Genomic DNA, 13,702 nt, shown 5'->3' with positions numbered 1-13,702 from the left:
GGGCACATTTCCCGCCATTGCCGAAACAAGTGGTATTCTCGACCCAGTTTTTCAAATGACCGCCGCCAGGATTGTAGACAGTATTCTCAGCCCACTTTTCCGGATGACCACTTTCAGGACCCTTCACCTCGCCGTTCCTCTCCACGCCCTGCACCATCCTACGCAGACGTCGTCGCCCACAGAAATTGGTCGAGCCGCTCGCCGTCGCCTCAGGATCGCCAGTCACGCTCCCCTCAGCGCCGTCGCCGGCTTATTCTGGACACCCCCCGGGAAACTGATGAGTGCAGCTCCTGGAGGTGGCGCTGCATTGACGACTCAAACCGAAAACCCTCTACCGACCGCAAATTCAAGACGTAATTTACTTCGTGTGCTCATTGATGGCCTGGCCGTTACTGCTGTAATCGACACTGGTGCCCACTTATCCGTTATGAGTTCTACGCTTCGCTCCCGGCTAAAGAAAGTTCTTACACCTGCTATGTTCCCTATAGTGCGAGTGGCCAACGGAGGCCGAACATCAGTTCTGGGAATGTGCACTGCCCGCGTTACTGTTGCCGGTCACCACAGTTCAGTGCTCTTCGCAGTTCTCGACTCTTGCCCGCACGATGTCATTCTTAGCATTGATTTCCTGACCGCTCACTCTGCCCTCATCGATTGTTCTACCGGCATTTTACGGCTTGAGTTGCCCTTGTGCTCTGATGTCCCCTCTACAAGTCGCACTCGGCTACCGCCCCAGGCTGCTATGTACGTCCCTATGTCGCCGTTACCGTCAGTTACTGATGGAGACTATCTGGTAGCTCCCCTCATTGATTTGACCCTTACCCACAGCATCGCAATTCCACATACGATAGTAGTTGTTGCCAACAACAGGACGCTTCTTGTTGTTCTCAACTTCTCCACGTCAACCCAGGTTCTTCCTCAAGGGATCACCTTAGCCGACCTTTCAACTCTGGAGGAATGTACGATTTCATCTTTCACCCCTGACTCCAAGACCGTAGCCAAACCTGTCATAGCTCCGCAAAATAAGGCATTCCTGGACAAAATGATATCCGACGACCTGTTACCTTCCCAAGTTGAAGCACTCCGTGGTGTTTTGTTTTCTTACCTGGATATTTTTGACATCGACGACTGTCCCCTGGGGCGCACAAGCGTCGTAGCCCACCGTATCGACACCGGTGACGCCGGTCCACTTCACAAACGCCCTTACCGTGTGTCTCACGCTGAGCGCCAAGTTATACAGAAGGAGGTCGAGAAAATGCTCAGCAAAGACGTCATCGAGCCTTCCTCTAGTCCTTGGGCATCACCTGTCGTCTTAGTTAAAGAGAAGGACAACAGCTGGCGCTTTTGCGTCGACTATCGCCATCTCAATCGGATCACCAAGAAGGACGTCTATCCTCTACCTCGAATCGATGATGCGCTCGACTGCCTCCATGGTGCCAAGTATTTCTCATCGCTTGATGTTCGATCTGGATACTGGCAAATTTCCGTCGATGACCGCGACTGTGAGAAGACGGCATTCATCACACCCGATGGACTTTACCAATTTAAGGTCATGCCTTTTGGGTTGTGCAATGCTCCTGCCACTTTTGAACGCATGATGGACTCTCTCCTACGCGGTTTCAAATGGTCGACCTGTCTTTGTTATCTGGACGACATCATCGTTTTCTTGCCCACCTTTGAAAGCCACCTTCCTCGTCTCTCGGCCATTCTTGGCGTTTTTCGCTCTGCTGGCCTTCAGCTCAATTCGTCGAAGTGCACGTTTGGACGCCGGCAGATTAAACTACTTGGCCACCTTGTAGGCACTACTGGTGTCCAACCCGATCCTGACAAAGTCCGCGCTGTCCGCGAATTCCCGGTTCCGCGTTCCGCGCGAGAAGTTCGCAGCTTTCTTGGGCTCTGCTCATACTTCTGCCGCTTTGTCATCAACTTCGCGGACATTGCTCGGCCCCTCATGGACCTCTTCAAAAAGAACGTGGCTTTTTCCTGGGGTGAGGACCAAGAACAGTCCTTTGCGTCGCTGATTACCGCCCTTACATCACCACCTGTGTTGGCTCATTTTGACCCAGCCGCTCGAACAGAGCTTCGCACCGATGCAAGTGGCCATGGCATTGGTGCTATACTCGCTCAGATACAGAATGGCACAAACCGTGTAATAGCCTACGCTAGCCGCCTTCTGTCGCAGTCGGAAAAAAATTATTCCATTACTGAGCGAGAATGTCTAGCTCTCGTCTGGGCGGTCGCGAAATTCCGTCCGTACTTATACGGACGCCCATTCGCAGTCATCACAGACTATCATGCGCTCTGCTGGCTGTCAACACTTATGGACCCTACAGGAGGACTTGGCCGTTGGGCATTGCGACTACAGGAGTACACGTTCTCGGTAGTGTACAAATCTGGCAAGCTCCATAGCGATGCCAACTGCTTATCCCGACACCCTGTTGATCCACCCAACTCCATCAATTTGGGGGCCGATGCCTGCGTCTTTGCCATCACTGACTTTCTACACGTGGCGGATGAACAACGTCGAGATCCATCGTTGCTCTCCATCATTGACCGCCTTCAATCCGGCAATACCGACCCTTCACTGAGCATGTTCTTGCTTCAAGACAACGTTTTGTACCGCCGCAACCTGCGTCCCGCCGGCGCGGAACTTTTACTCGTCGTCCCAAGCCATCTGCGCAAGGATGTCCTGCAACAGTTTCACGATGCCCTAACTTCCGGACATTTAGGCGTCTCCAGAACCTACGACCGTGTTCGACGACGGGTATTCTAGAAGGGTCTTTATCACTCCGTTCGCCGCTACGTTGCAGCTTGCAACCTGTGCCAGCGCCGAAAGAAACCTACGGCTCCCCCTGCCGGTCGGCTCCCTGCTTCCGTCTGACCCACCTTCCACCACTTCGTACGCTCAAGATGCCATCACCCGTGCTCTCATGGCACGTACAGTAGCCCGCGCTCGGTTCTCGTCGTCCCAGACTGCACAGAAGTCCCTCTATGATAGCCGACATAGGGATGCCGATTTCCCTCCGGGCTCTCTCGTTCTACTCTGGCTCCCATCCCGTCGTGTTGGCCTGTGCGAGAAGCTTCTGCCACGATACGTCGGGCCCTACCGAGTCTTGCGCCAGGTGACACCTGTCACCTATGAGATTTCCCCGACCACAAACTCATCGACTGCTACACCCAGAACTGACATCGTGCACGTTTCTCGCCTGAAGCCCTACAACGGTGACACGCCCTTCTAACCATAACAGGCACCGGGACGATGCTTTGCCGGCCGGGGTAATGTCACGGGTATGCAAAGGTGACTCAGGCACGGGCGCTGAAATGACACCTAATGGAGGAAGACGACAATGTTGTTGTTGTGGGTTTGAGTCTGAGGCTGCCCTGTTGTCCTACGATCCTGTCCGCTCTGTGCAGCATTAACTCGATCAGTATTAACTGAATAAATCATCCCCGTAACACTATGTTCAACTGTTGGTGCCTTTGTGCCATCACAAACAATAAAATTTATTTTCCTGTCGTAGATACAGGTCGTGCACGACTTCACTGGAAATTATTTGCATATATGTAAAAATTGACTGTGCCTATATGGACGACGTTGAAGGCCTAAAGCATTGTTTTGCCTGCCTATTTTTCATGCATAAAACACGCTTTTTTTAATGCCTAAAAACCCCACCAGGCGCCATATCGGATGGCAGTACAGCAAGCAACTTTATTGGTGCAGATGACATAGCAATTTCTGACTGCACCGATGCCAAGATCATGGCTGACATTGGCAGTGCCGTGGAAGTAGACCTAAGTAGGGATGCCGCTGCTGAAGAACCTTCTACTGAGCTCCATAGCTTCTACCGGCGTTCAGCACCATTCACCACTTTTGTGGTGCAATGGAACATACTGTATTTGCTTATTGAGGTGAAAGCCTTAAAGGACCCCTGACGGCGAAAGTTTTGTTTGAGACTTTTTTACTGTAATCTGTAGCTTTGTGTCTGGTAAACCCAGTATTGAATTGTAAATGCTCCAACACATCATATAATTAATGCTAGCGTCGTCAATTGACGTCAGTTTGAAACGCCCGCCTAAATACCATAAGAAACTAGCGCCCCACAATGGGTAGAGCCCAAGATGACGTGCGCTCAAGCTTTGGTGTCGTTGAAAGCGCATTTTTCAAATTGGGGCCCTGTGCGCGTTAAAAAAAAATGAAACGATGCATTTCTGGCTGAAGCCGCCACAACTACATTGAGAGCAGCCTGACAACACAGCGAGAGGGTTCACGAACAATAGTCCTCGCCGGGTGGCAGTCGTGGTATTATGCGCACCCTGCGAATCTTCTCTGACATCGACGACACTCGCTTTACTCGTGGAATGTCACACGGGGCCTCGGTCTACGTCATACCAGTGGCGATGTCGCGAGGTGCTGCTAACTCAGATGAGCACTCACGCTTATTTTAAAACCAATTAAAATATCTTAAAGCTAACGTCCGGCACTAATAATGGTCACAAGTGCCCCCAGGGGGTATACAGGACATTCAAACAACGCAAACATCTTGAGGTTTCAATTTTGGTGTCGGGGGTGAACTGCCCATGGAGTGAAACACGGCAGGTGAATGAAGTGGTCCAAAAAGCCGTACATCGTGTGACGGCTAATGATCATGTCGTCGCGTGGAATTGTTGCTTGGTGAAACATGTGCCAACTTCGGAGGTTGTGCAACACCACGTATGATGCAAAAAGCTTCAGGTTGGGATGAACATTTCCATCAACGAAGAACGTCAAGGTAATTCTATGCTCGTCATGTCTCGCAACAAGTCTAGTCCCTAGTTTTATATCACTTTTTTCAAGCAATCATCGAATGACCTCACAAATGGACTGCCGCCAAAATTTCTAGAGGTGGAGTTACAGGGATTTGTTGCGTGCTTTAAGAGCTTCCTCTCTGCTTTCTTACCTGCTGGAAACCACACGGGGGGACGAAAAGGGGTTAGTGCGCGTCATGACCTTGAACGCTTTCTTTCCTTTTTCAGTGCATGGCTTACCTTCAGTGTGATCACGATTGTGCGTGCGCAGGCACATCGCGGCAACTATGCAGCTGACGGTGCTCAAATCAGCCAATGGGGGCCATGCACTTTATGTTTACCACACGGCCATTTCGGATTATAGCATCACTTGTCGAGAGAAGAGTGAGTGATTTCTAGCTAACTTTGAGGCAAATTCCAGGCCGCATGCTGTGCTATAATGTTTGGCTCACGTGTTCCCAGGAGCCTTGACTACCAATCGGCACTGTTTTCTAACCAGGCTCAAAACGTGTTGCAGGACCCTTTAATGCATTGCCAAATGTACGGCAGTCTTTCACCTTCACGTGTTACAGAGTGTTCGTGCTGCCGAATTTTTGTAAAGCTTCATTGATATTGAGGATGGCTTGATGAACATGACGACGCACTAAAAGGAAGACAAGCTTACAGACTTTGTTCGTGCAAAATAAAGTGCGGCAATTTGCAGAAGGGTTGTCATGTTGTTCTTTTGCATATTCTGGGGAAATTGGCAAGTTAGTGCTTGTTGCAATATCAAGAAACCATTTCAAGATCTGCATTGCATTAAGATAAGCCTTAATATGCGTGTTTTGTATTTCAAACCAGTATATCTGGGATTGACTGTATGTCACATGTGATTCTGTACAGCATAAAAAAAAGCGCCTCATATTCTGCAAACAATATATTCTTGATGTTAGGTATTCATGCATTTCAAGATTGACTTTTTCACAGTGGTGGCAATCTTGGCTATAGGCAACAGTTGAACTAGACTCGTTGAATTGTATACAAGTTGGTATTGCTATCAGTGTGATAAAACGCCAGAATGAATTTCAGTAAAGAGGAGAAGAAAAACGGAAAGACAGGGATCAGACCGGCTGGCTACCCTGTGCTGGGGAAAGGGGAAGGGGGAGTGAAAGGTAATAGAAAAGAGATGTTACAAAAAGAAGAAAAAAAAAGAACAAAAATACGATAAACGACACTGCTTAAAGTCCGTCTATGAGACTAGTTGTGCGCAAAAAGCGCAACAATGCTTTCAAAGCTTTCCGTGCCGAGGATGGTTTCGGCCAGTGTCCTAAGATGTGCAATTTTGGGCTAGTTGGTACCTAACTCAGTAAGGGTTAAACTATGGAAGAAAGAGAAAAGACAGAAAGAGTACTCTTTTTCCTCCGTAGTTTAACTCTTGCACTTTACAACACCAGAATGTATTGTCACGGGGTCGTGATGTTGACAAAGGCAGCAGTCGGCGTGTCCAAGATTAAACGCTTTATTTGGCCGAGCTTGTGGCCGGGAAACGGAAACTCAAACTGCAGCAAGCAATGCACGCTGTACACTGATAGCGGCGAACAGAGCATCAGCCGTCGGTAATCTGATCTGTGGCTAGGCACACCAGCATTTATACATGTGGCATCGAAAATTCGAGTCTTATCGCTGGTGGCTGTGCTAGTTCCAGAACAAACTCAACTGTTCGCATTTGCGTGCTTAAGCCTATCAGAAGATTCTAAAATAGTCTGGAAGCTTCCCAGACATTCGTGCGTGGTTTGCGAAAGGCAGTGGCTATACGTGTAACGAATCGGTTACGTGGAAATACAAAAAAAGAGTGCACGTGGCAGTATACTGCGCATTCGAGCCATTTTTCGGTGGCGTCTTATAATATGGTTGGATTGGTCCATGTATTCTGTTTTTATCCTTTTTACTGGATCTCTGGGGATCCGAATGAGCACTACAATAAAAAACGACATTTGTTCTCTTCATTCCTGGAGGGGCTGTGAGCATTTACACTCCACAATCCGTGTACACACCATGACACAATGTGCTCTGTCAGTCTGCTGGTGGCTTGAGATATTTTTTTTTTGCTTACAGCGGGTTCCACTTTGCTTGGTTCCTGGTGTCCCAGCCTTTCGTGAATATCCAAGGTGAGTGAAGTGTTTGATTTGTTGGCTGCGAATCATCTCAAACATGGCTGCATGCACTTCCCTCTGAAAAATTCTAGCAAATCTCACACGTTGTGGGAATCAATTTCTTGCGATGTGCACAGCCAGTAGCAGCCTATGCTGGAATTTTATCTTTGAGGCAAGCGTTGTGAGATACCTTCACCTACTATATGCAGCCAGGCTTTTATGCGTGTGTGTTTGTCATGCTGCATTTTTGTCTTTCAGGCAGGTTTTTGAGCGCCTCGATGATGAGCTGCACAACGTTAACAATTGGGACACCCTTTTCCTTCCAGGAGTAAGTATTCTGCATGTAAACATGCATGAGGTGGTGGTACATAAAGTGGCGTAAGAGCTGGCAAAATGCTAACATTGGTACAAGGGGGGACGCGGCTTTCGTATCGCGCAAAACGGCAAAAAAATCGATTTTTTGAAAATCACATTTTCAGTTTCTGTAGCCCTTTTTCTATCTGATTCCAAAATATCTTCACCGAAAACCACCTAGAAGTGCTTTAAAAAATTAGTTGCGCGGACTGAGGTGTCGGAAATTATTGTGGAGATCGCAAAAAAACAGTGCTTTTCAAAAAATTCTTGCTCCGCAACGGTACAACCGGGCGCCGCCATTTTGAGCTCGCCGTAAAGAGCATTTCTTCGTTTTCAAATTCCCCGCCTCAGCTGGCTCCTCGCTTTAAAAACAAGCGCACAAAAAGCACATCTCTGAAGGTCGTTTCGAGGCCTCCGATTGGCCGCGTCCGCCATGTTGCTCCAGCAAGCCTCGTCATTGGTCCGATGCTCGCTCCGAGAGGACAGCCGTCTGCTGCTTACGCGTCGCCATGTTACCTGATGTTACGACTGTCGAAAATCGCGCTACTTAGTGACGCGTTCACTCGTTCTGTATGCACGGGTCGACGATAATTTAGAATATGATTACCCTGTAGTTTGACAGCTGCAAGCGGAAGCGCCGTCATCAGTGTACGAGAGACGGTAGCGTGCCGCGCTCGTCGCGAAACATCGCAGATGCGCGTCTCGGGTAGTTCAGCTTGTCAGCACTTCGTCCTCCGTGACGAAGAACTTCGCGGGACTACTCTTTGTACTCGCGATCGAACATGACGTGCTTTGAAACATCGGGCACCGCGGCCACGCACACCGCGACCGAGCTTACTGCTCGGAGTCGTGGCTAGGCCTAACTCCGCTTACGGCGCTGGTTTACGAGACGAATCCGAACTTTGCGGGCACGGACATCGCACTAGCGGACAAGCCGCACTGTGCTTCGTCGCAAGCAACAAATCGCATCGTCCGCTGGCTACTCGAAAGTGCGGACGGGCACTTTACGCATCGGCAGCGGACTCCCGGTCAAGCTCGTCGCGCATTGACCGCTCCGAGCAGCGGCTAGCAATTTCGCGCGTCGGCGCCGCAAAATGAGAGACCAAGTACGTTATGCGCCGATTTTTCGTCGCCGCGGCTGAGCACTGCGTATTGTCGCCGAATGCCGCCAGCCAGCATATCGTGCGCCGACTTCCCGGACCCCGCGGCCGAGTACATCGGCTTGAAAGAAAGCGCTGGTGACGCAATGTAGGCACGCTTGGATTCGTGCTTGGTATCGCCGCTAGCTCTGATGAATCTTCTAAAATAACGAATGCCTCGCAAATTACCGTTTCCGCGACCGAGTGGATGATGAAACGCATCACAGGCGAGGTTTGCAAATGAGCGTGGCGTGTGTGAAGCAGGGAGTTGAATTTATATCTGACCAACTCGCGTTATTGAATAAACTGCTCAGATATTTGATCCCAGAAATGTTTGCAATAACTGTGTCAATTTTCATCAAAACCTACGAAGGAATAAGAAAGTTGGCACTGAATGCCACGTCCCCCACCTTAATTTTATTTATAAGGCCACTGGAAAGAATGATTTCCGGTACGCATTCATTGTTTGTGATGGAGACAGTGATACTTTCCTCACTCTTTCTGAAGAAAGAACGTACAGATTTATTCCACTGGCTAAAGAAGACTGTATAAATCATGTCAAAGAGAGGATGGGTACAGCTCTCCAACACATGTGTCAAGAAGCAAGAAGGATCGACTAGGAGGATGGGGCAGCCTGACTCAAGACCTGATTAAAAGACTGACTGGTTGTTATGGCATGGCTATCCGTGACAACATTGGCCTGACGCAGGACTTGACCAAAAGGCTCACCAGCTATTATGGCCTAGCACTGCGAAGCACCACGGACATCAAAGACATGAAGAAAGCAGTGATGGCCACCTTTCATAATGTTTCATCGACAGATGCAGAACCTTATCACGAGCTCTGTCCTTCCGGTGCCCGCAGCTGGTGCAGGCACCGTGCAGCAGAGGCAGAGGGGAAGCCACAACCTCCACACACGTATAACCTGCCCAACAAAGTTGTTGAAGCATTGCGGCCAGTGTACCAACGCCTGTCTGACCCTCAACTGCAGGCTCGTTGCAGTGGCAACAAGACACAAAATGCCGCTGAAAGCCTTCACTCGGTGATTTGGTCACTATTTTCTAAGCAGCAGCATGCCTCCCACTTCACTGTGGAAGTAGCAGTCCATGTGGCAGTTGCGAGGTACAATGCAGGCAACTTTCAAGCTTACACCAAGATTTGTGCTGCAATGGGTGTGCAACCTGGGGCCCTTACCCTCCACAGGGCTGCTAAAAAGACGCTCAGCGAGCAAGGAAGTCATTGCACATGCGTAAAGTGAAGGGGCAGAGACGCAAAAGGTTGCCTCTACACAAGGACACCAAGGACTACAGTGCTGGTGCGTTCTAACAAATGCAAACAACTTCGAAAACTTTGATAGGCTTTTTCTCACAAATGTGTTTTGGACATTGTGCATTGCTCGTGGAAAGAGTAGCACGGGAATGACTGGACCGATTTTGATTCTGTTTCTTTTTCCTGAATCCCTGAACACTGCTTGTGGGTATGACATTCTTCAATTTCTTGTTTATGGCCCAGTTTTTTTTCTAGATGATGATTTGTCCGTGACACTGTTTCTGACAATGTGTGTCAGCAGCCATGATGATCTCTAAAAAAAACATAGAATTTACTAAACAATTCTGAGAGTGTCATACCTTGTAGTCTTCTTTTGAGTAAAGATCAACACCATTTGCAGCTTCCTGGCATGTTTTGTTACAGCGCTAGGCTTTCCACGAGCAGACCATATAATTGGACCATGTAGCATGATGTAACTTGAGAACTACTGAAGGTATCATGATGAAACTGTATATTTCCCTATACGAGACACTTATTAGTATGCATGCCAAATTTCATTACTCTAGGTCAACAAACAAAAAAGTTTTTTTTCAATGCCACCTCCCCCCTTAAGAGAGGAAAGGTAAAAGGTTTGAAGAATTATAAACCTGTCAGTAGTATGCAAAGTATTCGTGAAGGTAATTCCACACTGGTTTAGAGAAACACTAGGCATTAATCGAGCTAAGGAACAAGATGGCTTCAGGGAAGGAAACTCTGCAATGGATCACAGCAATGTGATAAATCAGGTTATTGAGCAATCTGCTCAGCACAAGAAACACCTTTTTGTGACTTTCACACACTATAAAAATGTATCCAACTCAGCAGAAATGCCAGCAGTTTTGGAGGTGTACTGTGTCACCGAGGACTACTCGGGGGAAGATGAAAGCTTGGGATGAAAAAGTCATAGTTTCGCCGCAAGGGCGAAGCAATGATGCGATAGCAAGAAATCGAAATGTCACACGAAGAACCAGAAGCAGCTCGATACTTGCAGCGTGCCGCTGAAGCACAAAGAAGGACGCCCTAAATGAACGCACAGGCGTGCACAGGGCAAGCGTGAACTGTCACAGTTGTTACGCCTATGTGCTTGAGCAACACGCTGCAAGTGTCGACAATGGAGAATCAGATGCTTGCTTGCTTGAACCTTAATTCTTGGCTCTTACCCACTACGGGGGATTGGCCGTGAAAGCGGCGGTTAATATAAGTGGGGAAATTTAGAATTTAGACGCTCTTAGATATTTCTTCTTCTTTTAAACGGCGGCGCGTGGAGTGACCCTCTGCATCTCCTACCACAGGGGGCGTCTGATGCAAGGTGTGCCCAATGTTCTTTGTCTTTTTTTTTCGCATCCCGTGCGCGTCTCAAGGGCAGTATTCGAAATGAAAGAAAATTGGGAGCGCTGCGTCTGCAAGTGTCGACAATGGAGAATCAGATGCTCTTAGATATTTCTTTTTCTTTTAAACTGTGGCGCGTGGAGTTAGCCCCTGCGTCTCCAGCCACACGGGGGCGTCTGATGGAAGGTGTTCCCGGAATTCTTTTTTTTTTTCCTTCCACATCACGAGTGGGTACAGAAAAGGGCCACTTGTCATGCGCGACTCAAGGGCAGTTTTCAAATTGAAAGAAAATTAGGAGCGTTGTGTCATAGAAAACACGCTCACGCTCCTCCGAGATTTGTTTACCACCAGCGGTACATGGCGTATATAAATAGCTCGCCGTTATTTCGCCAGCGCATACATGGCGTGTGGCTGAGTTGTCTAACGCAGCGCGCTGTGGAGCGAGGGGTTGCTGGTTCGAATCCGTGGTCGGGTACTTCAGAATTTTTAGGGGCGTAGCTCCTCTTAGTCTAACCTTGTCACGTCTCCGTTTTCCGGCGTAAACGGATCTCCCGTATGATGCAATAGATGGCGCTGTCTCATAGAAGTACATACAAACTGTAGTTCAGGGACGATATTCTAGATGGCGCTGTACACAATCTGTGTCGTCATCACCGTTTCTCGTCTCATTTCCTAGATGGCGTTGGCCCAATAGAATTGTGTGCAATATGGCGCTTGTGTGAATTGACACTAGATGGCGCTGAAAGTGCCGCTGCTCTCCGATTGGCTGCTGCGCGGGGAGCGAGCGCCTCTGTCATTCTCCTGGATCGTTGCCGTGCGTGTCGGATCGTTGGTGGAGCATGGGCGATGCGCAGCGGCGGGCGCTCGCTTGGCGGCAGCCAGGCGGATACCGTGACGGTGAGCGCCAAGGACGCCGCTGCGAAACGGGCTCAACGAGAAGCGAATCCCGAGACCATGATTGCTTCAGGAGCTGCGCCCAAGCTCTTCATCATTCACCCGTGGATATGCTGTAATTTTTTTCTTCTGCTTTATTCTTCTTTGTGCCTTTTTTATATACATACATACCTATACATATCCGGGACATGACAGTGTTAACAGACTGCGATGGCAAAAATCAGCTGAGAGTGTCCATATAATTGCTATTGCAATAAAATTGGTAAATAGGGGCTGCGCTGGAGCAGACAAGTAGACTTGTCCTCTTCAAGGCTGTAGCTTCAGTTGCGGCCTTGAAGTCCACTTGTCGAAATGTCGGTTCCAGGACACGAGAGTCAAAGTTTTGTGACATGCACTCGTCTCTAAGCAAACAAAAACGTTAAAGGGGCCCTGCAACACTTTTTCAGCATCGTCAGAAAACACTGCCAATCGGTAGTCGAGGCTTCGCAGAACACGCGAGCCAAACATCATAGCGCAGCATGTGGCCTGGAATTTACAATGAATTCTCAAAGTCAGCTAGAAATCGTTCCTTCTTCTTTCTACAAATGATGCCATATGCCCAAATGCACGGCCATGGGCTAATTTCAGCATGAGCTACATAGCTACCGTGGGAGGCCGCCACGTGCCTAGGTGTACGTTCACGATCATACTGAAAGTAAGCTGTGTGTTCGAAGGAAAGAAATAAAGGAAAAGTGCTCAAGGTCATGACGTGCGCGTGAGATATCTTCTTTCCCCTGTGTCATGAATGCAGAGTCACCTTATTTGCTTGTTTAAACGCGAGGCCACTTTGTTGTACACAGTGAAACGCAGAGTCAGCTTATTTGTTTGTTTAATAGCGAGGCCACTATGTTGTACGCAGTGAAACGCAGAGTCAGCTTATTTGTTTGTTTAATAGCGAGGCCACTCTGTTGTACACAGTGAAATGCAGAGTCAGCTTATTTGTTTGTTTAATAGCGAGGCCACTCTGTTGTACACAGTGAAACGCAGAGTCAGCTTATTTGTTTGTTTAATAGCGAGGCCACTCTGTTGTACACAGTGAAACGCAGAGTCAGCTTATTTGTTTGTTTAATAACGAGGCCACTATGTTGTACGCAGTGAAACGCAGAGTCAGCTTATTTGTTTGTTTAATAACGAGGCCACTATGTTGTACGCAGTGAAACGCAGAGTCAGCTTATTTGTTTGTTTCACAGCGAGGCCACTATGTTGTACACAGTGAAACGCAGAGTCAGCTTATTTGTTTGTTTAATAGCGAGGCCACTATGTTGTACGCAGTGAAACGCAGAGTCAGCTTATTTGTTTGTTTAATAGCGAGGCCACTATGTTGTACGCAGTGAAACGCAGAGTCAGCTTATTTATTTGTTTAATAGCGAGGCCACTCTGTTGTACGCAGTGAAACGCAGAGTCAGCTTATTTGTTTGTTTAATAGCGAGGCCACTCTGTTGTACGCAGTGAAACGCAGAGTCAGCTTATTTGTTTGTTTAATAGCGAGGCCACTCTGTTGTACGCAGTGAAACGCAGAGTCAGCTTATTTGTTTGTTTAATAACCAGGCCACTATGGTGTACGCAGTGAAACGCAGTTAGCTTATTTGTTTGTTTAATAGCGAGGCCACTCTGTTGTACACAGTGAAACGCAGAGTCAGCTTATTGTTTGTTTCATAGCGAGGCCACTATGTTGTACACAGTGAAACGCAGAGTCAGCTTATTTGTTTGTTTAATAGCGAGGCC

At 48.3% G+C, this 13,702-nt stretch overlaps 1 protein-coding gene across 4 annotated transcripts in view; it reads left to right on the top strand.

Annotated features, from left to right (window-relative positions):
* Positions 1-13,702, top strand: part of LOC119372695 (gamma-tubulin complex component 6) — a 318,918-nt gene that overhangs the window by 45,371 nt on the left and 259,845 nt on the right. For all 4 annotated transcript variants that reach the window (XM_037643145.2, XM_037643144.2, XM_049419622.1 and 1 more), the window contains 2 exons: positions 6,877-6,929; positions 7,173-7,242. In XM_037643145.2, coding sequence (XP_037499073.1) covers positions 6,877-6,929; positions 7,173-7,242 — 123 coding nt within the window. The remainder of the gene's footprint in view (positions 1-6,876; positions 6,930-7,172; positions 7,243-13,702) is intronic.

This window comes from Rhipicephalus sanguineus, chromosome 10 (genome assembly GCF_013339695.2).
Source record: "Rhipicephalus sanguineus isolate Rsan-2018 chromosome 10, BIME_Rsan_1.4, whole genome shotgun sequence".
Classification (NCBI taxonomy): Eukaryota; Metazoa; Arthropoda; class Arachnida; order Ixodida; family Ixodidae; genus Rhipicephalus; species Rhipicephalus sanguineus.
Note: the sequence above shows the minus strand (reverse complement) of the source record. Positions and strands in the feature narration are given on the sequence as shown.